At 36.9% G+C, this 27,141-nt stretch overlaps 1 protein-coding gene across 3 annotated transcripts in view; it reads left to right on the top strand.

Annotated features, from left to right (window-relative positions):
• Glra2 (glycine receptor alpha 2) overlaps positions 1-27,141 on the top strand; it is a 187,797-nt gene that overhangs the window by 57,566 nt on the left and 103,090 nt on the right. For all 3 annotated transcript variants that reach the window (XM_050160633.1, XM_050160634.1, XM_050160635.1), the window contains 3 exons: positions 3,992-4,074; positions 6,304-6,441; positions 8,176-8,390. In XM_050160633.1, coding sequence (XP_050016590.1) covers positions 3,992-4,074; positions 6,304-6,441; positions 8,176-8,390 — 436 coding nt within the window. The remainder of the gene's footprint in view (positions 1-3,991; positions 4,075-6,303; positions 6,442-8,175; positions 8,391-27,141) is intronic.

Below are 27,141 nucleotides of genomic sequence, written 5' to 3'. Positions count from 1 at the left end.
TGTAGCCATGTGCCACTGTTTGCTTCGGAGAAAATGTGGTCTCCAACAGATGAACAACAATATTCAGAAAGCTCCTTTTCCCTCCCCAAAATAGAAAGATCGTCTGCCCTCTCTTTTTAAACAAGATAGATTATTGCAACCATTAAAAATAACTCCTTCAAAATAGTACATTGCAATTATTTGCTTTATGGCAAGTAATTATCCATTAAAATGTAAATTTCTATCTGAAAGTCTACGTCCTCTTCCATTGGTATTTTCTCTTCAAAATTCTTACTGGAATAGATCCCCAATTTAACACATAGCTTCCGTTGAGTCTTAATTGTCTTAAGACTCAAGAAACCTTCTGTTTGCCATGAGGTTCTTTTAAATTATTGATTTCCCTTGTTCGCATAGTGCAGTACCAGCCTCGGTTACCGACCTGGCTGCATAACTGTGACTCAAAGACAGACAGGGCATTTTGGCACTTGACTTTGAGTTTATTCAGTTGATTTCTAATAAAAAATTTGCTATCAACTAACAAAAGGGCTCAGGCAAGCTTTCCTGGATTCTTTTGATAGTCCTTTAATTTAGTTACACTCTGTGGTCTCTGATAACCAGCCTACATCCTTCAAAAGCCTCTGTCATTTCCTAGTCCCATAGAATGAAAGTCTGAAAATTTCCTCACACGGTTCCAGGATGCTGATGCATTCATTCGCTCAACAAATATTTATTGGGTGTCTAATTCTTGCAAGGGATGGTTTTTAGACTGTGTAGGAAAAATGCCATCCTTGATGAACTTACATTGTAGTAAAGGAGAAAAGGCACAGAAATTTTAAAAATACAAAATAATACTTTATTTTAAAACATGATAAAGATAATAATTTATTTATAATACTAGTATCTACCAACAACATAAGATTTAAGCAAAATATAACCCCCAAGGGTTGGCTTCATGAGCAAGGTGAACTGAATAGATGAGAAGGAAGGGAAAGCATGGAAGGCAGGAAAACAGATTTCCTGTATTTTGGTTTCTTTACCTTTAGAGTCTAAATGCTTGTTCAGCCTTCTTATTCTAAGAAAAGATCTATGACCTCTGGGAATTCTGTTCCTTTTTTGTGCAAAAAGGAATGGGGATTTCCTCTGAATATGTATGTGCGTGTGTGTGTGTGTGCATTGACTGGAAAAATGAACGATAATGCTGTAGGAAATGAGTTCTTTAAATCAAAAGGAAGCAGGCAGCCCCAAGATCATTGGCTTTAGGTGCAGTGGTCTTAATATTGCAAGCTTTGGAGAAAAAAAAAAAACAAATTTGGCATGTTATGTAAAGTCTGAATTTCAGAAAAATTGAAAAAATACTTGAATTTTAAATAAAATACTTAACTCTGTGAGATCCACCAAAATTTATCATGTTTTATGATTTAGTTTTTCACCTCAAGTATATAGCAATATTTCTGTATCTTGGTACAAAGTAATATAGCGTTTCTTGTTTGTTTTTTATTTAAATGGCATTTAGCCTTTATTATAACAATAAGGTGAGAGTTATTTTGGGAGGTTCTGCTCTGGGGGAGACATGAGTGTTGCAAGTCTGCATGAGAATGTTTATTACTAGGGTAGATAAAGCTCTAAAAAGCCATCAAACTGCAGTTTTAGGATTCTAGCATTTTACTCTGTTTAGTGTATGTCAAAGGAAAAGGGGAAAAAGAACAAAATAAACCTTTGTTAGGCTTCCAGATGTATGTTATACCAGACATCATAAATTTGAAACTCTGCAATTCATGCAGGACCAGTTAGGTTTTATAGTCCCTTCTCATTTGCTCGCCCAATGACATGATTTAACAAAGTGTACAGCTGCGAGCCCTCTGGTTGATTATTGGTGCTCATTGTGTTCTAAATGTAAAATTTGTCTTAAAAGAAATATAGGTAAGCAAGGGAAAAAATGATCCAGTGAGCTTTCATGGAAAACAGAACTTAGGAATCGTTTCATGTTTGTGGGGAAATTTCCTCAGTGTGTTCAGTCATCTGTGCTGTTAATAAAATTCTGTGTCCCTGTGGGATTGTTAGATCAGACACAAAGGCAGGAGTAATTAGTGAGAGTTTCTCTGCTCCCTGAACAAATGGGGGCAGTTCACCTTGCAAAAGAAGCCGGTGCTGTGAGCCTATGGTGACGAATAGCAGAGCTGGGTTGTCACAATAGCCATTGCTCAGTCTTTAAACTACACCCACTTCCATTATCATTATTTCCTCATTACTCAAAGGTAAAGTTTTCAAAATTATAAGATACTCTCCAGATTTTCTGGTGTTGATAAACTTTAATTATCAATACTATCTGAATATTCTTAAATGACAAATATTCTAGATCTTCTTTTATTTTAAATTGAAAAGCTATAACTAGCTATATATATTTGTGGGGCAAAAACGGTGTTATTATTTATGAATACACTATGGAGTTATTAGATGAAGCTAGTTAATTTATTCATCAATCTCAAATGCTTATTTTTGTGGCAAGAACATTTGGAATATACACTCAGTAATTTTGAAATATATAACACATAATTTATTAAATTCAAAATATTGTACAATGTCTCACAGAAAACCACATCTTCCTTTCTAATTAAGGCTTTGTACTTGTTAATAGTAATATTTACAAGAAAAAGTCAGAGAAAAACATATTATTGTATGATGAAAATATTACCCCTTTTAAAATGAAAAAGAAAAACATTCATTTTCATCCCAAGGATCTTTCTGAGTTACCACTACTCCAGTTTTTAAAAATCAGGTATTTATTTATTAACTAGAGATTTTATTTGCTTTTTCTTTGTTTTTATTATAAAGGGTTTATGGTATAAATAACCAAAAAAATGCATTTTTTAAAACCAGCCTTTACTCAGGTGAAATCTGTAGATATCCATATATTTATATCTACAAATGAACTCCAGAAGTGATCAGTATTCTTTTTTACATCTAAAAATGATATTTTAAGTCAGGTCTTTAAAACTCAAAACTTGTTGGAGCCATGGAATTCAGATTCTCGGATGCCCTCAAAAAGACAGCTTATTCATTTTGTAATGAGGTGCAACACGGGATCTGGTATTCAGATTAGAATAGAAAATATGGAATAAAATAGAATTTTCTAATTTCACCTTTCAGCTTTATTTTGAAAAAAAAAAACCTTTTCATTTCCTGAAGATGAGAAAGCTGATAATGGATGTTATGAACATTTTAAACAGCTTATACTTGTCCATACAGATACTTTGGAATAAAAAATAAATACAAACAAAAAATTACTATGGATACTTCCAACAACTAGAAATATCTACTTTTAACTTAGGGGTACATTTGTTTCTAAGATTGAATACATTTTTCTGTAATTGTTGCTTTGAATTATGCTTGTTCCAATCACTGCTGTATTTTAATGCCTTTGGCAACCGTCAACATGGACTCCCTATTCTCACTTCAAACCTTAAGTCTTTCCTTTTTAAAACAAAATGTGTGCTATAATTTGTTTGTGCTGAAAAAGAACACAAAATGAACCACCAAAAACAAAGAGAGGCAAATCAGAAGGTGAGTTGAGGATGAGCATAATGGTAAGAGAACTTTTGGGTAATACTGTGACACGAATCTTTGGATATGAAAAATCATGGCTACACAACAAGGAAAACGTTGAGTCATGAAGTATTAGCATCAGATAGGAATAAAAATCATATATCCTATTTCCCACTTTGATCAGTGAGAGCCAAATGTTTAGCAAGTTTAAGTACCTTGCTTTGAATCCAATGTGGTTTTAGGTAGTATTGAGAAGGAAACCTAGTTTTGTTGATTATCGGTTCTAATTGGTTTCCTTGAATCTTAAAAGTACAAAGAATTTCAGGGCGAAAGTTAAGCACCATTGCCTTGAAAGCTTAGGTTTCAATATTTGAATCATTATATTTTGCTAATGATAAATGAATTTTTGTCTCTCAAGGATGACATTTCACAGATTTTAAAGTAGGTTTTTCTTTTGTTCTTTGCTAAGGCTCACCTTGACTTTATCTTGTCCCATGGACCTGAAGAACTTTCCAATGGATGTCCAGACCTGTACGATGCAGCTGGAGAGTTGTAAGTCCTCATTATTAAATGACAACTTGTTTGTTGTAACCACCATTGACACGTCTTTTTTAGTGTGCCAAGAAGGAATAAATATTTGTAAGACTAATTCTCTACAAATTTCCCAACACCCAAGGTAGTGGGATTTTCAGTTAAGATCCATGAAATTTCCTCTGGCTTGCTGTTTTCAGAGTCCAAAAACGTGTTAAGTGCTATTAACTTAAGGGGATATTAGGAGATTTAATGAGGCGGGGCCAAGGAGATACTTTTAACTTCTTGGCTTATAAAAAAAAAAGTAAGTGTAAGAAGACATACTAACCATCATTTTAAAAGAAATGGTGATGGGCATCTTTCTGATCATTTAAAGTCTTTACAGAGTTCCCTTGAAACTTCTTATAGAAATAAATAAAATAACAAAAATCTTTGTTTTTAGATGCTGTCATAGAAAAAAATGAGAGTATTTGTTTATAATGTATTTAATGATTCCTTGTTGTCCCTTCTCTTGAGAAGAAAGTTGAGAAAAACATTTTTATACATAAAGAGTGTCACCTCTACTATTCTAAATCTCCCAAGCCTTCGCCCAGTCGTTTTATTTTCTCTGTAAAGCAGTACCCAGATCTATGAAATGGAGCTCACCTAAGACTTAAAAAGATTCAATCAGTTGATTTGCTTTGTCCCATTAAGTATTTGTTGTAGGATATATTCATACAGATTGGTGATGGGAGAGATAGGTTAGCCATTGCTTTTCTGGACCATCAATGTTTAAACAGAATCCACACTCCAGTTTGCTACTTTCTATAATTTTATTTCTTGCCTTTAAGATTCTCAAAAGAATATAGACACAAATAAATATGCCATTGATTTCTGGTTAGAGTTGGTGAGTCGCTATTTGTAGTAAGCAAGAATAAGAATTTATAAACTTAATAGATATGCTACAGTTATTAGCCATTGCACTCTTCATAGAATTATTTTTGTTCTCACTAGTCTGCTTTCCACAGTTCAAATATTAAAAAAAATACAAGGAGGGCATAGAAATAATGAGTGAAAAATTATTGTCATATCTAGGTTAGAGAAATATGTAGACCAATTGATAAATAATGATCCAATTATTTATACTTTATAAATATACAATTTTTCTTCTTTTTTTTTTTTTTTTTTGTTTCTTGAAACAGGGTTTTTCTGTAGCTTTGGAACCTGTCCTGGAACTAGCTCTTGTAGACCAGGCTGGCCTCAAACTCACATAGACCCACCTGCCTCTGCCTCCCAAGTGCTGGGATTAAAGGTGTGCTCCCCCACCCCAACCCCCCCCCACCCCGGCTCCTCTCCACTATTTCTATGATTGTAGTCATATAACAATTGGACTTTACAAAATAGGGAACCTTTTTTACTTCATGAGAAAAATGAGTGGGGTAATTTAGCAATGCATATAAAATTGTTCTTGTGGAATTTGCTGTTTTTTGAGATAGTGTCTCCCGCAGGCTCGTCTGGCCTTGAACTAACTATGCCGTCAAGGGTGACCTTGAACTTTTGTTATTTCTGATTCCACCTCTCAAGTTCTGAGTCTACTGTGCTACGACTTGCTATTTTATGTGGTGCTGGGGATTGAACTCAGGACCTTATCAATGTTAGGGAAGAACTGTATCAACAGGGCTACACACCCAGCTCCTGTGTCACTGTTCTTGGTTCATATATCCTACAAGGTCCTCTTAAAATGACTGGGAATTTACTCTTAGTAATTAACATAAGTTTCCTACAAGTAAAGCTAACACTGCAGAAGGGGCCAACTGTGCAATGGTAATACTCGCAGGCAGGCCTGTAATGAATTTGTTCTCATTAAAACTTTCAAAAGGAATGGTTTCACTTGAAATACTGAGACCAGCACCATGAATTGGATTGTCTTACTGAACTGCCACAGACACAACTCTTTCAAGCGAAGAAAATCTTCAAAGGATTTGGTGTTTGTTTACTTGTTTGTTTTTCAGAGAGAGTTAGTGATTAAAGAGGCAGGAGATAAAAGATTCTCTAGATTCCTTCCTCTCATTATATACACATGCAAAAATATATTAATCAGAAATCCCTTGCTGCGTGCAGTTTGTCTGCATCTGATGACGTGTAGCTATTGTGATGACTGTAGCTCTTAAGACTGTACTTGAAATGATTTCCCTGCTTGTCCACTTCTGTCGATAGACTTTGCCGTCTCCTAAAAAGGGTACATTGTTTGTTACTACTTCTTTCTTCCAGTTGGGTACACTATGAATGACCTGATATTTGAGTGGTTAAGTGATGGTCCGGTACAAGTAGCTGAAGGACTCACCCTGCCCCAGTTTATTCTGAAAGAAGAAAAGGAGCTTGGATACTGCACAAAGCATTACAACACTGGTAAGCTTTTCTTTTCCTTGCTAACCCCCAATACCCCCGATTTGCTTATCAAATCAGCTATTCTTTAGGTTAATAGTTGCCCATTCATAAAGCACACAGAGGTTAAGAGAACCCTAAACATTTGGGGGATCTGACCCTGTGGAATAGGCCTGTCGGTGCAGCAGCTCCTTTCGCTCAAATGCCGAAGAGAGATTTAGAAGTCTTTGGCTCTTCTTTTACTGAGCGTTTGCTGTCGAATGAGTCTGAGGAGAGGTGTAGAAGACCTCATTAGTTGTGCAGAAAACATAAATCTTGGCTGCTCCTTGCATCCACTCTTCACAGTGCACCCTCAGGTCAATTTGCACTCCTAGCCTTAGTGGAAGAAAGTGATAATGACATAGGTCTGGGAAGCCCAGAATAGAGACGTTCTTTCTCTGCAGTCCTGGAGAGCACTACGAGTATGGATGAGCATCATCTGGAGAGAATTCGGCTGGCTCTATAAAGTCAGGTGCTATTTTTAGCAATGAAAGGCATATGTGTTGGGCAAGGTTGAAGTAGTAGCAACACATGGGCATCTGTTGTTGCCTGGAAGATTATACCTGCCCAGGAAAGCTGATGTCTTGTATTTCAAATGCTCTGGCCTGTTCATTACAATGGGTCTCTTTGTGAGCCAGCCCAGAACAGCCAACAGCAGTTTCTTATGAAGTAACTTAAGCCCAATTACAAGGTATTCTTCCCAATCTTTATTCTTCAAGGGAAATAATACAAATAACCTTGCAGGGTCTAACTCAAAACCAATAAAGAAGAAAAAAATGTGGAAAGAGGCCAGCACATCTACTTCTTAATAATAATGTTAAAAGTTACAGTATCTTCCTATGCACTTATTGTTATAGATGAAATAACACTACAAACTTTCTAGGAATGAATGAACACTCTAAGGGTCTCCAAGCAATTCCCAAAAGGGTAGAAAGTTTTCACAATGAACAGGGTGTATGCATGCTCTATAAATGTACCCTTAGATTTTTACCATTGAGAATACAAAGATAAACAATTACTCCAAGACTCAGGATGTTCTTACCACTTAGAAGCAGTTTAGGGCTGGGGACTTAGCTCAGTCAGTAAAGGGCTAGTCATGCAAGCCTGTGAACCTGAGTTCAATCCCTAGCACCCAGGGAATGGTGTCACATAAATGTAACTCCAGCACTGGGGAGGTGGACACACATAGTTAGCCTACTCTAATTTGAGAGTCCCAGGTCCCAGTGAAAAACTGCCTCAAAAACCAAGGTGAAAGGCACTTGAAAAATGATACCTGAGGTTGGCCTCTGGTTCCCCAAGCAGAAACACTCACTTGAACCCCAGCACAAACACACACACACACACGGGATTGGTTTAAATTGTACCAAATTACATGGTATATGTAAACTATTACATTGTATATAGTGCATGTTAATGGTTACACATTATGTGCTGTATAGTACTTGCAACACAAACAATTTTTAATCTTTTGTCAGTCTTACAAATGACAAACTCCTATCTAAAATAATCTGCAACAGATCCACATCATGTGCTTACACTATTATTTCCATTACTGGAAGAATTGGAAAATTTTGAATTGATTGTGTAAGATAAGCATTCATTTGTCTACAATCTTCCCAATCTGCTTACAATGTGATTGATTTTTCAGAATCAAATAGGAGAGTAGAATTGGGGAAATGAGTTCAAGTAAGATTTCAAATGATCCTTTTCTGCTTCCAGGCAAGTTTACCTGCATTGAGGTCAAGTTTCACCTGGAACGCCAGATGGGCTATTACTTAATCCAGATGTACATCCCCAGCCTGTTGATAGTCATTTTGTCCTGGGTCTCCTTTTGGATAAACATGGATGCAGCTCCTGCCAGGGTTGCCCTTGGCATCACAACAGTCCTGACAATGACTACCCAGAGTTCAGGTTCCAGGGCATCTCTGCCAAAGGTAAGAAATACCCTCACTTGGCAACAAGTGACTTGAGGAGCTCCCCAAAGGTCTTATTATGGACCAGAAAATTCTGTGAGGACAGAAATTTTGTCATTACATATAATGCTGGACAGGCAAACACATTAAGAAAATATGCTGAGTTTGAGAGTATCAAGACTCTGATAATATGGGAGACCCTCCAAATCCTATCCTTTTTTATGTAAGGCAGTTTTCATAATATAACACATACTGGTTAAATAATGGAAGGTATCCTTACAAAATGCCCCAGCTCCCTAGAGCTGCTCATATATGTGTTTTCCTATTTTGAAGAGTACGAGTACATTGAGCTGTTGGCTTCAGTTTTCAGAGAGTGCGAGTTCGTTTTAGTATTCAGCATACTCAGTCTCATGCTGTTTGGATGGTTTCTCCAAACTCCAGTTCCAGCAAAGAATTGAGATGTAATCCCTTATCGTTTTTGGCTTGAGCGTATGTTCAGTTGTGTTACATTTAATGTGATGAGAAGTATTAGAGCATGTAGCCTGTTATCTCTGGTGTCTGCAAAATAAAATCACAATACCGAGGAGACTTGGAGCTATGACATAGGTGGAATAAATACCAAGGAAATAATTTTACAAATTAATTTAGTTTCATACTTCCAAAAGACAAATATGAAGGTTTTCTACTCGAATGGAAGCAGGTGACATATCTCTGACACCTTTTAACATTATGTGGAATAACAAACAGAATAACATACCTACTGAAGTACAGATGTCAGAAATACCCATGACTTTTGTCAGCCACATAGTTGCTCATCCCTTTTAGTTACTAGAATCTCCAATATACTCAATGCCCTCATGCCAAAGAGATTCATTTGCTTATTTCTCTCTAGCTATTACCTACCACCGTCATTCCATGCCATTGCTCTGCAGGATGCACAAACACACATTTTACCATTTAATGGACAGCTAAAGTGTTGGTGACAAATTGTGAGCAGATAATGTCAAAACATAAGACATTTAACTCCCAACTGTCCCTTGCAATGAAAAGAGCAATTACTTATTTGCAAAATGAGATTTTCAGTTTTGTAAATGTGCTATTCATTCTTCGGAGCCGTTATGATTCTGTATCAACAGGCAAACTATTGTTAGGTAAATGGTCACTGATCAGTGACATTTTTCTGTAGAAACAGTTGGGAATTCAGATAGACAAATGAAGAGGGTATAATTTAAAACAATTTTATACTTGGCTTTGAACACATAGTGGTTAACCTTCTAACACCAGCAGATTTCTCTTCCTACGCGTGTTTTTAAACCATTATTAAACAAAGTCAACTCCCAAGTGACCCGTGAAGAGGTGCGACTCATATGTATGATGGGGAGAATGCAGGATTAAAGTACGAGTCATGGAAATTGAAAAATCCTGACCATATACTTACTTATACAGATACATAAATATTCATGGCTTTATAAACACTACAGTTCCTGAACAGATGGGCCATTGTGTTTGCAGTCCAGCTGCTCCAGAGCCTGCTGGGACAACCTGTACCGAGAACACATGTATTTTACATGTTCGTGGAAAGATAGAAACATCATTTATGTTCACTCTGCAGTACATAGCTGTTGTTACGAAATATATGCGCTTCACCTTTATTTCTGTTTATATCTATGACCAAACCCCCTTAATGGTATGCATAGAGAATTGAGATCCAACTTTTATGTCATCATATGCTATGTCATTTCTCACAGCCTTAAAAATATGTTATGAACATATCCTATTTGCAGTGGTGCAGACTAAATCTAATCTTACACACATTAGGCAAGCACTCTACCACTGCTTATTCCATAAGCAATCTCCAATGACTTCATAATAGTCAATCTGATGTATCAGTCATTTTTGCCATCTATGTATTGAAGGGCTTCTTTTCTGCTTTTACCAATATGATAATTATAAATCTATTTACATGTGACTGTGTTGAAGGTTTTTGAATAGAGTGAATGGGGAAGATGTATGGGAAGGTACACAACAGCACATACATACCATGTAGATAGGCACTTTGTCAACATCATTGTATCAAGCTCATCATTTAAAATACATGTGGCTGAAATTAGAAGATTAATGAATCTTCACTGCTGACAAATAAATTAATGAATAGTCGTGACCCTGTCGCATGAGACCATGCACGAAATAGACCCGGAGTGGAATCCAACCATGAAATTTTACAGAACACTGTAGAGATCTTTTTTGCTTTATTTATTTTTTGACAATTCCATGCCTCCGCATAATAAAGTCTGGTCATTTGTTACCTCCCAGGATCCTCCTTTTCCTCCTGAAACTAGACACCACCCCCCCCCCAACAAACCTGACTCCTACTTTGATGTCATTATTTTTGTGTGACTCACTGAGTTTAATTAGGGTTGCTTGCATGAGCATGCGCTGGGAGGATTTCATGGAGCATAGGCAGCAATGAGTTCATGCATGCAATGGCAAGAGTTTTCAGATCAGGGAAATGTTGTAGTAATATGGTACGTATTGTAAAAAACTGTAATTTGTCGAATATCATAGATTGCCTGTTTCCAAAAGTTTTCCAGTAGACTCCAGAAAGTTTAGAATACATGTATAACAATATACCGTATATAATGATATACTGTGTACAACAATATACTGTATATAATGATATACTGTGAAAGGTAGGAAAACCTGGATTTTAATCTTGGGGCTTTCATTCCTCCTTACTTCTCTAAGCCTTTTTTACTCATTTCTAAAATAAGAACATCTTGAGTTACCCTTTTCAAATATTAAATGAGGACAAGATGAAGCACTCCCTGAATAAATTGTTTATACCAGTTTATACAGGCTAGGCACAGAACTCTCTCCAGTCAATGCTATTGTTACTTTCTCTACTGTAGAAGAGACTGCCCACTAGGATGGTAGATTATATTAGAAGATTCACAAAGAAGCTTATGAACAGAAGGTACCAAAGTTTTAGATGACCCATTAATTAGGTCTGGTCATGTTGCCAATAAGACAAGCCAAGGTTTATTATACATATTATGTAGAAAGCATATATCTGCATATATGCACATGCCTGTATTTTCTATAATCTTATTGATGAGTTAAGATCACGAGGGTCTAAATAAACAATGACCTGGTTGGTGTGCAATCACTGCCATTGAACATACTCATTTGGTGCTGTCCTGCCCTTGGAAGACACCTGAGGATTCCATAGATTCTCAGTAAGGGCACACCATGCCATGAGACACACACACACACATGCGTGCTCGCACGCTTTATAAATGGACAGCTAAATCAATGTTGATGTATACATTAAAATATTCCTTTATAAAATTTAAAATATGATCATTCTGTAACAAAGTCTGTCTCATAGCCAATTCAACACTCTTCTTTTCTTTTTAAATTGTTTTTTTTGACTTTCATTGTTGTTTATTTCTTTCAAAATCACAATAAATCAACATGTTTTATAATTACCTTTTATTTTTTTGAGCTTCTTTGATATTTATTTATTTATTTATTTATTTATTTATTTATTTATTAAAGATTTCTGTCTCTTCCCCACCGCTGCCTCCCCTTTCCCTCCCCCTCCCCCAACCAAGTCCCCCTCCCTCATCAGCCCAAAGAGCAATCAGGGTTCCCTGCCCTGTGGGAAGTCCAAGGATAAGCGACCCCTTAAATTGTTTTTATTGAGCTAAAATTTTTTCTCCATTCCCTTCCCTTCCTCCCTCCTCCCCTTCTGCTCTTTCCCCTGATCCCCATGCTCCCAAATTACTCAAGAAATCTTGTCTTTTTCTACATCCCATGTAGATTAGATACATTTATGTCTCTCTTAGGGTGCTCTTTTTTGTCTAGGTTCTCATGGATTGTGAATTGTAGGCTGGTTTTTCTTTGCTTTATGTCTAAAAGCCATTTATGAATGAGTACATATTACATTTGTCTTTCTGGATCTGGGTTACCTCACTCAATTCTGATGTTTTCTAGATCCATCCATTTGCCTGTAAATTTTAAGATGTCATTTTTTTTCCACTTTGTAGTACTACATTGTGTAAATGTACGGCATCTTCTTTATCCACTCTTTGGTTGAAGAGCATTTAGGTTTTATCTGGGTTCTAGCTTTGACAGATAATGCTGCTATAAACATAGTTGAGCACATGTCCTTGTGTTATAATTGAGCATACTTTGGGTATATACCAAAAAGTGGTATTGCTGGGTCTTGACTCAGGTAGGTTGTTTCCTAATTTTCTGAGAAATTGCCATACTGATTTTCAAAGTCGGTGTACCAGTTTGCACTCCTACCAGCAATGGAGGACTATTCCCTTTATCCCACATCTTCTCCAGTGTAAGTTGACATTTGTGATTTTGATCTTGGCCATTCTCACAGGTGTCAGATGGAATTTCACAGTTGTTTTGATTTGCTTTTCTTTGATGGCTGAGTGTTGAACATTTCTTTAAAGTGTATTTCAGCCATTTTAGGATCCTCTGTTGAGAGTTCTCTGTTTGGGTCTGTATCCCACTTTTTATTGGATTATTTATTCTCTTGATGCCCAATTTCTTGAGTTCTTTGTATATTTTGGATATCAGCCCTCTGTTTGATGTGGGGTTGGTGAAGATCTTTTCCCATTCTGTAGGCTGCTCTTTTGTCTTGTTGACTGTGTCCTTTGCTTTACAGAAGATCCTCAGTTTCAGGAGAGCCATTTATTAATTGTTTCTCTCAATGTCTGTACTACTGAGGTTATATTTAGAAAGTGGTCTCCTGTGCCAATGCATTTAAGTGTCCTGTCCAATTTCTCTTCTATGAGATTTAGTGTGGTTGGTTTTATATTGATTGAAGTCTTTGATCCATTTAGACTTGAGTTTTGTGCATAGTAATGGATATGGGTCTATTTTCATTCTTCTACATGTTGATATCCAGTTATGACAGCACCATTTGTTGAATATGCTTTCCTTTTTCCATTTTATATTTTTTGCTTCTTTGTCAAAAATCAGATGTTCTTAGGTGTGTGCATTGATATCCAATCTTTGATTCAGTTCCATTGGTCCTCCTGTCTGTTTTTATGTCAATACCAGGTGTTTTCAGTACTCTACTTTTGCAGTAGAATTCAAAGTCTAGGATTGTGATGCCTCCAGAAGTTCATTTTTTTTTTTGTACAGGATTGTTTTTGCTATCCTGGGTTTTTTGCTGTTCCATATGAAGTTGAGTATTGTTCTTTCAAGGTCTGCGAAGAATTTTTCTGATTTTGCTGGGCATTGCATTGAATCTGTAGATTGCTTTTGGTAAGATTGCCATTTTTCCTATGTTAATTTTATCTACCGAAGAGCACAAGAGATATTTCCATTTTCTGTGTCTTCTTCAATTTCTTTCTCCAAAGATTTAAAGTTCTTGTCATACAGGTCTTCCACTTGTTTGGTTAGAGTTATTCCAAGATATTTTATGTTATTGGTTGTTATTGTGAAGGGTGATGTTTCTCTGATTTTTTTCAGTCCTTTTATCGTCTGTTTAAAGGAGAGCTACTAATTTTTTTTGAGTTAATCTTGTATCCTGCTACATTACCTAAGGTTGCTCAGCCCTCACCTTTATCTTAAACATGTGCAGCAATATAAAACACTTTGGGTTTTTTTTTTTCACAGTTCATCCACTATGTATTGAACTCCCTAACTCCTGTGATTGATTTGGTCATCAGTCATGGCTGGAGGTTTAGGGTTAGAGAGTTTCATATGACTGAACAGTGTATTTTAGTTACAGGTGCTTTTAATAGCTAAACTATAAGCAAGCACTGGTCTGCTTGACTTGAACTCAAGATCCTCAAAGATTCTAAGTGCTGCCACATCTGATATCATTCCAGGTGAATAATGAACTCTTCTAAAATGGCTTGCCATTTTCCCTTAGTCATCACCTTTAGCAGAATATCCCAGGCAGTTTCTTATTCCTAGGACTCCCATAATTAAGAAGACATACTGTCTGACATGCTGCCAAGTTGACTCATATTTGGCTATCTTCCCCACCATTTTAATTTGGCCGATTAAGAACCACGATCTCAAGGTCCAAATCAGGAGCAGAAGGAGAGAGAGCACGAGCAAAGAACTAAGGACCGCGAGGGGTGCACCCACACACTGAGACAATGGGGATGTTCTATCGGGAACTCACCAAGGCCAGCTGGCCCGGGTCTGAAAAAGCATGGGATAAAACCGGTCTCGCTGAACATAGCAGACAATGATGACTACTGAGAACTCAAGAACAATGGCAATGGGTTTTTGATCCTACTGCACGTATTGGCTTTGTGGGAGCCTAGGCAGTTTGGATGTTCACCTTACTAGACCTGGATGGAGGTGGGTGGTCCTTGGACTTCCCACAGGGCAGGGAACCCTGATTGCTCTTTGGGTTGTTGGGGGGGGGGGACTTGATTGGGGAAGGGTGAGGGAAAGGGGAGGTGGCGGTGGGGAAAAGACAGAAATCTTTAATAAATAAATAAATAAGAACTACGATAGTCTTATCTTGCTAAATGAAATTTAGCAACTGCTAACCTTTCTGCTTTCACCTCATGTTGGGTACTATAACTAACCTACTATCTTCATATAAATCCCAAACTACTGAAGACACAAGAGAGGTTCTCAGAAAATTCTTCCTTTCTGAACCTTGGAAACATTGTAATTTCAGCAACTTGGTAAATTCATGGCATTTGGAAAAGGTATCGGTCTCTTTTATCACTAGAGTTGGAGTGAAAGAATCTTTTCCTATCTTTAGAATAGGACAGATGCCACAGCACTAATATCACCCCAAATTCCATTTCGTTCAATTAATTCTTTTCAACTTTCTTAAATTTTTTATTTTAGTTTTGAAATTATAGTATAGTTACATAATTTCTCCCTTAGCTTTCCTTCCTCCAAGCCCTCCAATATTGTCTTCCTTCCTCTTCCTCAAATATATGGCCTATTTGTTCATTAACTGTACATACATTTAATCTTAAATATAACCTGTTCAGTCTATATGATGTTGCTCGTATGTATGTTCTCAGGGCCAACCATTTGGTATTAGATAACCAATTAGTGTGTTCTTCCCTATAGAAGATTATTTTTTTTTCCTGCTAGCAAATCCCTTTTTTGCCTGTAGTTCTTTGTTTAATGTTGATATCTCTTCGGTTTTTTCCCACTTACTCTTGGTGTCATTCTTGGTATAGAGTAGTAGGCATAACTGACCTTAGACAGTGTTTGCTCTTTATAGAAAAACCTGCCCCTTCCAAGATAGAAACAGTAATCTGGTAATATATCACCTTTAGAAATTCTGAGGCAACATAAGTTTCTGTTGCTATGCAATCATACCTAAAAATAAGCATTCTTAATTTTATACTTTATCCCGTGTATTGCAAGAACGTCGTTGACTTGACCCATGTCCATGTATCTGCAACTTGGCATAATATCTGATTTGTAGTAGGCCATTAGTAAAGAGTCAGTTAGTAAATTAATGAACAGTATTAAAATTAGTCAAGTCATATTCTTGGCATCACTTAAGTGGTGATTCATTCATCAGTTCCCTTATTTGATTAATCCTTATTGAATGATTTCTTTGGGCCATGTATTATGCTAGGTATCAAAGAAAGCAAAATACAGTTTTAACCTTAGGGGCATATAATCTCACGTGGCAGAAATAATCATTTGGAATGCTGGTGATTAAACAGTAGAGAAGATAATAGTGCATCAAAGAGGCTGTCTAAGATAGCAAATGGCTGTGAGGGACAGAGAAGGGAAGGAGAGCAGAGAAAGGGAGCAAGGCAAATATTGGACAAATGACCTAAAGGCAGAGGAGGAGCCTCAGCTGAGTCTGTGAAGCACATAAAGTAGGCGGAGAAAGTAGAGCTCCTTCCAGGCAGTGAGGACCTTTAACTCATTGGCATCACATAAAATAGGGATGTTTGTTTGTTTAGGATAAAAGAGATGGTCTGGGCAATTTTAGGTATGCTTTACAAATTTCAAACTCATTTCAATTTAAAAAAAACCTTGTGTTTATTGACATCAAGTTATTTCCCTGCCTTCCCGACAACAGAAGGGTTATTTTAAGTTTGGGTATTTAGTTTTGTTTGTTTGTTGTTGTTTTAGTTTTTCAGAAGTTCAATCCCTCTTCTAAATACCCGAAAAATCAAATAGCATAGGTAGCTCCTCATGTGAAGTTACTCAGTTGGTTCTGAGATATACATCTCTGCCAACATCTGAGAAATAGTTCCACTGACAATGTTCTCAGCATTTCAGGCATGAAAGCCCTGCAGGCTGCCTACAGGCTGGGTGGATTGTTTGCTTTCCAACCCACAGGAAAATAGCAGGCTGAACTGAATAGAAGGCTGTGAGATGTCAGGCAGACTTGATATCCAGTGCAGGTTAAATAATTATTTTCCTTTGTCTCATGTTTGTGATTATAGCAGGGCAATTTGAAGCTATGGCCAACAGATTCTTGAATTGTCATTTGTGACTATAATCCAGAGACTATAGAGATTAACACACACATCAATAGGGAACAGGTGTGGTGACCCAGGTGAACAGGCGCCTCTGACAGGTCCATTACTATGTCTTTGGTGCAAGGATGCAAAGGCATTGTCTTCAGCCATTATTAATTAGGGTACTCCATTTCCTACACAAGTCCATTTCCCCCCTTAGTTTTTGGCCATCTGGGCCAACTAAGGCCAGATGGACCATTTCGAGCAGCTGCCCAACTCAGGACAAGTTTCGAATTTAAAACAAAAGAGATCATAGTCTTGCCCTGCTTGATTTTGCTTTACTCACCCATCAGAATTCTTCTAACTAGAGACTGCAGTTAGAGCAGCTGGAAGCAGTAACAGCGATACTGCAGTTTTAAATAAGATTTAACTGCATATCTGTATTAGAGTCAGGAAGACGCTAAGCTATTTAGAATAACCAGGGTTAGGTCATGCTAATATATTAAAGAGGGATTGGAAACAGGTTTGTTTTCTAAGTACTCAATACTTTGAAGTGCTTGGTTAAAATATTAAATGGGGAGAAATCTAAGTTTTGACGAAGTGATCTGTGGGCCTTGCCTGATTTAACCAGATGTCTGCATATATGGGAAAGTTCATAAACTTTCCCTTTTGCCATTTCTCAAGCCACAGCAAATTGAAGAACCACTGATGTGATAAAAATATGCAAGGAGATGACGTGTGTGAATTCTCTGGGGACAGAGCTGGAGTGCCACTGGCACTTTAGTTTAAGAATGTCGCTGACAGCCTTTGCAGGGAATTTGACAGTGGGAGAAGTTTCCCAGGTGGCACTTCTTATCAACTTCTGCTAAGACTCATGCGGTTGACTTTCGTTTTTTAGTGGGGGGATACCGAGGCTCAGGATTTGTTTGAAATCTTTCTCATTATATTTTACTAAAATGAGTAACTCTGGTTCAGAAACTACAACCGTCTTTGGTTCTTCTTTAAAGCACATAGAATAATCAACTATTGTGGTGCATTATATTGAATGCTCAGGGTATTGAAAAGGAGGAGCAAAGATTCTCTCTTCAACAATGGCATGAAAGACAATGAGACAGACATTTCGCCAAAAAAATGTCATTGGAGGCATACACTTTAATCTCGGCAGTTAAGAAGCATAGGCAGATGAATTCTTGTGAGTTTGAGGCTTTGAGGCTAGATTAATCTACATAGTAAGTTCCAGAAGATCCAGGGGTACATATAGAGACTCCGTCTCAAAACAAAACAAAACCCAAAAATGGTTGTAGTAATTTCCATCCTATAAGTAAATCCTTGAGTAATAACATCTTCTTATTTAAACTGTAGCTTTGGTCACATAAATTGTCATGGAAAACAGACAATGCTCAATGAAGCCTTGAAATATGGTTTTTAGTTGGGTCTGACTCTCTCTTAGGCGTTTTAGAATTCTTGTGGTCATTGCTTGATGAAGAAAGCCATCCTACCCATTTGAAAGATGAAACACTCGTCAGTTATTTTAGTCACGGAGGTGACAGCCCCAGAGAACTGATGCCATCCATTGTTAACAGACTGCAAATAAATAAATGAGGCAACCTACCACTCTGTGAAATAGAGTTCCTTCAGCCTAGCTGACTCTGGCCCAAATTATTCACCCATATATGCAAATAGACAGATGACTGTTCTTTATAGCCACTAAATCTTTGCAAAGCTTGTGGCTGGGAAAAACTTAAGTGTTACAGCCATTAATGAAGTTCGATACTAAAAGAAGGATACTTGGCCTAGTTTGTGACTTTTTAGAAGAAGAGGCATAAAAAAAGAAAGATTTGAACTAAATTTCCTTGAAAATCAATGAAGATTTTTCTTTTTTTTTCCCTTTCTTTTTTTATTAAAAATTTCTGCCTCCTCCTCGCCTCCCTTTTTTCTCCCCCTCCCCCCACTCCCCATGCCACAATCCCCTCCCCTCTCTCTCCAGTCCAAAGAGCATTCAGGGTTCCCTGCCCTGTGGGCAGTCCAAGGTCCTCCCCCCTCCATCCAGGTCTAGGAAGGTGAGCATCCAAACAGGCTAGGATATGGGAGCAGGGAAGATTTTTCTTTGTAAACACATTTCTTACCACCGTTCTGGTACTCTGGTTATTCAAGGAAATGACCAATACTAGTTTCAGTGTTTATAGAAAAAGTCTGCAATACTCTACACATAGTCTTTTGTTCTAATTTTCAGATCACTCTTAAAATTCTCTTTCAGGTAACTTAGTAAAGAACTTTGGAAAAAGTTTCTTCATGGTTTTCCAAAAGAAGTTTCAATTAGGCCATTCTTGAGTGCCTACCTTTGCTTGTGAAATGTCTGTCACTACCCAAAAAGCAGCAGGATGTTGCTAATAAGCATAGCAATTTGAGACCTCACTAGCAACTGGGTAGATTTTCCTTTTTAGTACATCTATTTATAATAAGTATACATCTTTCTCAGAGAGAATCCTGCCCTGGTATGTAGGCACTGTAATGTATTCATTTATCTAAAGGTCATTATAATTATAAACTAAAAGAAATGTTAGTAATATACAATATAGTAGAAAATATTAGCAAAACTGATCCATTAATTTTCTATTGCTGTGTAACCAAAAACAGAAGTTGGGACCTCATTTATTAGGCCATAGTTCGGTAGGTCAGATGTTTGATATTGCACGTTTGGGTTGTCTGCTCATGTGCTTATATGGCTACAACCCAAACCAGAAAAAGGGCGCTTAGCCTTTCTCTGTTGAATGTCCTTCTGTAGATCCCCATCTTACTCGGAGAAAACACACTGACCTTGGAATGGGGAGAAAGGGCATCTGTAATGTTTCATTTATTATCTCTGGATCTGACATCTCATTAGCCTATACCCTTGTTCATTGCTCTAGCCACACGGGTCTCCTTGCTATTTCCTGGCAAAGGTTCTTTCTGCTATCTCTGAGACATTACAATAGCCATGTGTGCCTTTAATAATGTACCCTCAAAACTTCATATCACTAATTTTTTTCTGCCTTTTCTAAACCATTATTGAACCCTTCTTCCTCGATGAAGACCCTTCTATTACCCTCGCTTGGCATGTCTTCATCACCACTCTGATGTGGTTCAACTTTTCAGGGTATATTTATTTCTCTATCACACAGATCTTCTGATAAACATAATGGAATTTATATTAAAAATTATCCTGGATTAGGCGTATTCTACACACTCTAGTTTCCTTGATATGAATAATGCTTTATCTGGCTCACTCCCCATAGCAGAACTTAGCTTATAGTATATGTTCAGTAAGCGCTGGTTAAACACATGAGCAGGCCTATACTTCTTTATGCTTTTGTCATTGAGCACTGTCCAGATAAGCTTTTCTAGGACACAGAACAAGTAAAGGAGAACCCACATGACCAGGGGCATTGTCTTTGTTTAACAGGCTGTTCTTTATCACAGACAATCATGCCTGTGTAGATTATTCTCTATAATAATGCTTTTATACGGTTTTACTTCTCTGATAATGAGAAGTAGTTTTATATTCAGTTTTCCTTGGAAGATAGTCTTTACACAGTTTTCTAACCTAGGAAATAATTAAATAATGGTGTAGATAAGAGAACATCCAGACAGACTATTTTTACCCCAGCTTTGCTTCCTCAGCACTGTCACAAATAATTTGGAGGTTTCTTGGTGTGCTGACTCGAGGACCCATTATCGTTTCTCGCTTGTCCAGTTTGTTTGGATACAAGCTTATACTTTACCTTCTGATAAGATATCCAGAAGCCTCCTTACCTGGGCTTTCTATAGTAGCTCTGATCCAAAGGCATACTCTTTCAAAAGAATTCATATCCCAGATAATTAGCTCCCTGTTTATCGAATTTTATTGTTATTATTATTATTATTATTATTATTATTATTATTATTATTATCTCTCTCTTTCTCTCTCCCTTCTTCTTTCCTCTCTCTATTCTTTGTGTAGATATATACACAACTCCAATCTATATGTAAAAATACCTGAAACCTAAAGAAAAGAAGCAGCTTTCTCTGGTCATGTTTCTAGCAAGTAAAAAAGCCAAGATTGAAATCACTTGTTAATACTAAATACAGTTAATAAAAAAAGAAGAGGAAGACCTAGAATTTTCATTTCCATCTCAGTGTACGCACCATGTTAACTATTAATGAAAATTCTTGGCTACAAAATAAAGTTCTTGGCTAGGTTCCAATATTCCTCAGTCTTTGGGCTGTGCACATTACATTGTATATTGTAATATATTACAGGAAGCTGGCATATTTATTAGTAATTTTGATGAAGAGACAATATTAACAAGGTTGACATTTCTCTTTCATATTAAGAATACAAATTTCTGGAGATTTCCATTGCAGTTATCACTTCTTGGCAAAAATATTCCTCCTCAGTATAGTTCCTAACTAAATCCTGTTAGTATTTATTTTCTCCACTGCAGCCACTATTTTCATCAGATCACAACACCTGTGATCGGTTGCACCCCTAACCAGGTATAGGAGACTATCTATCATTTAGTGGTGACTGAAAATCTTAAAGGCAAGGAAACGGGTACATCATCAACAAGAACATTGTTAAACAGATTGTGGCCTATTCATATAATGAAATGCAAGATAGTTTGAACTGCACTCACAAATACCAAGAATGAATCTTTCATAACTAATATTAAAGAGACCAAGAATAAAAGGATATCTTTATGTGACTTTGTGATCGTAAACACTTTTAAGCAGGAAAAATAATCCGTATTGCTCAAGTCATAATTATACTGATCTCATAGTAGTTAGGCTCATTTATATTCCCACTAACAGTGCATGAGAAATCCTTCTCCCTAAACATCCCACCTATCATTTATTTTTCTTCTATGTTTTCTTGCTCATGGCCATTCAGACTGGGACAAAGAAGTCTTAATTTGAGATACCTCAAAATATACCAATATTTAACACTTTGTGTAAATTAATTGACCATTTGTACCTCTCTTGAAAAGCCTTGAGTTTATTGGCCTGGATTGTTATTTCAGTTTTTGAACTCAGGTCATTTGATATTTCCACCATTTGCCTTTCTGCTGAGAATTGCATCAGATATTGTCAGCTCTTCTTTGCTTTCATATGAAATTCAGAATTGTTTTTCTACTTATGTGAAAAGTGTTACTGGAATTTTGATGTGGACTATATTAAGTTTCTATATTGCTTTTCATAATATTGATATTTTCACCCCATGGATTCTGAAAATCCATAATCATAAGAGGTATTTCTATCTTTTAGTGCCCTCAGTGTTCTCAATGCAGCATTCTGTAATATTCTTGCTTAGGTTTATTTCAAGAATATTTATGTTTTGATACTGTTGTGACTGAGTCCTTATTTTTCCTAATTTCTCACCAAGTTCATTATTGTATTATAGAAAGGGTACTCATTTGGAGTAATACATTGACTTTCTAAAAATTATTTCTTTTATTTTTTGAGATTATAATTAAATCATTTCCTCTGTCCCTTTCCTCCTTCTAAACCCTCCCATTTTCCTTTTCTTTCTTTCTTTCTTTCTTTCTTTCTTTCTTTCTTTCTTTCTTTCAAATTGATAACCTCTTTTTCATTAATTTCTGTTTTATGTATACATGGATATCTATATACATACATATTTGTAGTATGACGATGCAGCAGGCTTCATCCTTCCACCCGGCTAGCTTAGCCCCCAAAATAACGACACAGAAATTGTATTAATTTAAACACTCCCTGGCCCATTATATCCAGCCCCTTATTGGCAAACTCTCACATATTAGTTTAACCCATTTCTAATAATCTGAATCACCACTTGACTGTGGCTTCCTGGCATGAGTCTAACCAGTGTCTGCCTCAGAGAGGAGAGCCATGGCGAATGCCACACTTCCCTTCTTCCCAGCATTCTGTTCTGTCTACCCCACCCACCTAAGGGTTGCCCTATTAAAAAGCCAAGGCAGCTTCTTTATTCAACCAAAAAAATCAACACAAATACAGAAAGACCTACTACACCACATATTACTAAATATAACATGCTTGAACTGTGTAATGTTACTTGTATCTCTATTTTCTTTGCTAACAAATTGATATTAGATAACCAATTGTTGTGCTCTTCCTTGGGGAAGACTTTCTCCTGCTCTCAGCATTCCTTAGTTGCCTATAGTTCTCTTCTAGGATTAAGGCCTCATGAACTTTCCTCCATCCACTTTGTCATGTTTACTGTTGTTCTCCTTGTTAAGCTCACATTTTGGCAGTTATGTTGGTAAGACTTTAGGGCTGTAGCTTAGAAAACACAATTTCACATGAAAACTCCTTGATCCTCTGATTTTTACAGTTTCTGGCACCTCTTAGGCAAACATCTTTGAGTCTTAAGTGAAGGAGTTTTTTTTTAATTTATTTATTTATTTATTTATTAAAGATTTCTGTCTCTTCCCCACCGCCGCCTCCCCTTTCCCTCCCCCTCCCCCAATCAAGTCCCCCTCCCTCGTCAGCCCAAAGAGCAATCAGGGTTCCCTGCCCTGTGGTAAGTCCAAGGACCACTCACCTCCATCCAGGTCTAGTAAGGTGAGCATCCAATGAAGGAGTTGTTTTGTAAATGTATCCCTTGGGACAGGGCTCCAAAACTCTGCATATTAATTGTCATAGGTTTTTGTAATGGTCTCCATTTATTACAAAAGAAGTATCCTTGATGTGGGTTGAAGACTACACTTATCTGTGGGCATAAGAATAAATAGTGAAGTTGGAGATTATGCTAGTTTAATAAATTTGTGATTGTAGGTTCTCCTCCGTGATCCATGGCTTCACTAGCACAAAGTAGTTGGCTAGGCTTCCAGGACAGGACATGATTTCATACCTTTTGAGTGAATCTTAAGTCCAATTAAAAATCTACTGGTTACCTCCAAAATATGGGCACCACTATTGTACCTTTAAGGTTATTGTGCTTTGCTGGTCATCATTGTGGTTCATAGCCACCATAGCTGGCTAAGACTCTTGGTTGTTTCTCTAGCTTGATCGCTTGCAAAACATCTTCTGGTAGTATGAAATCTAGTCTTCAGAGAGGCGGAACTTAAGTAACGTCCTGGGACTTCCGGGTCTTGTATCTAAAGTGCATTGTGTCTCTGGGAGACAAACAAGGGTAATAACATATAATAACCCATATTGTTCTGAGAGTCTATTGGATTCCACTGATAAACAATTTCAATGGGGATTTCTCATGACTGGTATTGAATTTTTGTTAGATAATCTATGGCTGTTTGGGGGAACATTGTCAGCACAAGTAAAATGGCTCCATTTAACCTAAATGTTTATATAGATACACATAGACATATGTAATTTTAAGTAAATAAACAGTCATATGATTGATTCCTTATAGGTTTTCCAGATGTCCTTAGTGTTACTCTTTTCCGTTTTCCTTCCTCTCCTTCTGTATTGACTTCACTTGCCCTCTACAATTAAAATACCTCCCCACATTATACCCATTTACCTTTTGAAATTTAACCCCATTGCAATGAATTTGTGATGCCCAAATAGTAGTGGATGTATGGTCTTCCACTGGATCATGATTGGCTTACCATGGGCTGAACTATTAGAGAAAACTCTTTCCTGATTCTATCAGCTAATAATTACCAATAGCTTCATGCTAGGGGTGGAATTTTATGTATAGCTCTGATCTATATGCTCAGATTTTGTCTGGCTTTGGCTTTCACAGGCTTTGTTCATGCTGTCCCAACCACTGAGAGTTCATACATGCAGCTGCCCTGCCATGGCATGAGACACTATTTCCTTGTAGTCAATCATCCACTGACTTTGGCCCTTACATTCTTTCCTTCTCCTTTTCTACAATGAGCCTTGGAAGCTTGGTGTGTGGTATAGATGTTCCATTTAATGCAGAACATTTTGACGTCTTTTATTTTCTGTACCTTTTGCTGGTTATGGGTCTCTGTGTTAAATACCATCCACAGAAACCAGCAGCTTCTCAGATGAGGGTTGAGAGATGGTGTGTTTTTAGTATAATGTTAAGTCATAAATAGTAATGCTCCATATTTGGCAGAACAATAGTAAGCACATTTTCCCTTAAAGCCTATAATATGTCTAGCCAGCGGTTCTTGCCAGAGTAATGGTGACAGCAATGGGTTTTCTCATGGAGTGGGACTTAAATCCAATCAGAAAGTGGTTAGTTACTCCAACGATGTCTGTGCTATTATTATGTCAGTGGGTATGTTTTTCTAGGCCAGTCATTAAGATAGCTCTCAGGATTCATAGCATGATTGATGATTACTTTTTTCTTCCAGTAATGTGCATACCACCTTCAGAAATATGAAAATTAATCAGTGGAGATGAAGCTTCCAAATGAAGAATTAGAATTAGATTGAACTAGCAAACTTCAGAAATTATAAAGTAAGAAGATGTAGCTTAATTGTAGGTAGCAAACAAACACAGGAGTAGCCAATACAAAAGCCTTTCTCATTATGGATATATAATGCAATTTGACATTTGATCCTCTTGTCTTGTTATCAATATTTGCCTGTTAAGTAATACCCTTCTGAGATACTCTAACACCCCATGACTTACTGTACTATCCTAATTTTTGTTTTTCTTCACATTAGTTATTTTTTCCTACTACCATGCTTCTTGTTAGCTGAATGCTCCATAGAAACCCTGTGTAAATTTCTGAAGTTTTCCCGCTCCTGAAAAATTTCCATTCTAATACCCTGACACAGAACTATAGTTTTGTGAGCTCCTAAGCCATTCTCTCGCTTCTGAGATTTCATTAGACTTTGTTTAAATGCTCCCTCGGGATATCATGGCCTGAAAACTCTCTGAAGACAGAAAAGTTGGAGCAACAGTAGGAATAGCCTCAGTGTTTTCCCTGTTTCAAGAATCATTGTCTTTTTTTCTGATACCTAATGTTTTAAAAATATTTTTTTAGTGAATTCAAGATTTGTTTTGATTCAGGATAAAGGGTAATATTTGCATTGGTGGTATAGTAGTAAACCTAGCTGCCTTCCAGGATAAATGGTAACTCTGACCCCTGTTATTCTATCTTGACAAGAAATAGAAGTCACTACCATAGTTTTGAATGCTTTATTTAATTATGAGATCTGGCACATTAATAGAATATAGGTAAATGGGATATGACAATTTAGATAATTGAAATAATTATTAGAAATGGCATGAGCTTGTAAATGTTTAAAAAAGTGATTATTTTAATCGGCGGAGACTGAATTTATTAAATACATAGTCTCTCAGCTCTATGTCTGAGAGCAAATTTTTATGAAAGGATTGATAATTGGCATGCATAGACATAAATATTTATATCCTGAAAGAGAAATCAATTTTGCTCTAAAAATGTTTCACCAAATAATGTTTCAAAGTAACATGTTCTAATGTGTTTAGACTTATAATTGCTTTAGATTGCTTTTTTAAACCTCATGTTCACTGCTTTGTAGAAAGCAGTGTGTGTCTCCTGTCCAGCAGCTGCACTTTACATGTCAAACTTTCATACTTGGTCCTGTAGATGCTGTCAGACATTACGAGTTACACTTCAGTCAACAGTCAAGGTATACCAAACATGTTAGTCAAATGTGGTGGTTTGAATGTAATTGGCCCCTATAAGTTCACAGGGAGTGGTACTAGTAGGAGGTATGATCTTGATCGAGTAAGTATGACCTTGTTGGAGGAAGTGTATCACTGTGTGGGGTGGGCTTTGAGGTATTATATTCTCAATTCAGGCCAAGTGTTCCAGTCTACCTCCACTTGCCTTCAGATCAAGATGGAGAACCCTCAGCTTGTTCTCCAAAACCATGTCTGCCTACACGCTGCCATGTCCCACCATGATGATAATGGAATAAACCTCTGAACTGTAAGCCACCCCAATTATAAGAGTTGCCATGGTCATGGTATCTCCTTATAGCAACAAAAACCCTAACTAAGGCAGAATAACGTATAAAAGAATGAGGTAGTTCCTTAATCGGGATGGATGGATGGATGTCAAAGTACTCAAGTCAGCAAACATCAGCTGCAAAGGTCCAGGAAGAAAATAGTTTAGGTTTACAGGCCATATGATGCTTGCTGCAACTACTAATCTCTGTAGTTGTTGCTTAAAGGCAGTTATAGAAACTAGGTAAGCAAATAATATATTCCAGCAAAACTGATCGAACATGAAACATATTAACAGAACAATAGTAGTGTCACAAAGGTGAGAAGAAATGTTATGCACCATCAAAAAGAAGAGATTTGTGTGTCAATACTTGGTTTGTAAATAAAATGAAAAACATAATGTAGAGGGCAGTATTTGAGTAGACATATTAATAGTAGGATTT

The sequence above is a fragment of the Alexandromys fortis genome, unplaced genomic scaffold (assembly GCF_014885135.2).
Source record: "Alexandromys fortis isolate MF-2015 unplaced genomic scaffold, M_Fortis_MF-2015_v1.1 scaffold_120, whole genome shotgun sequence".
Taxonomy (NCBI): domain Eukaryota; kingdom Metazoa; phylum Chordata; class Mammalia; order Rodentia; family Cricetidae; genus Alexandromys; species Alexandromys fortis.
The sequence above is the reverse complement of the archived record's forward strand: the minus strand, read 5'-3'. Positions and strand labels throughout refer to the sequence as shown.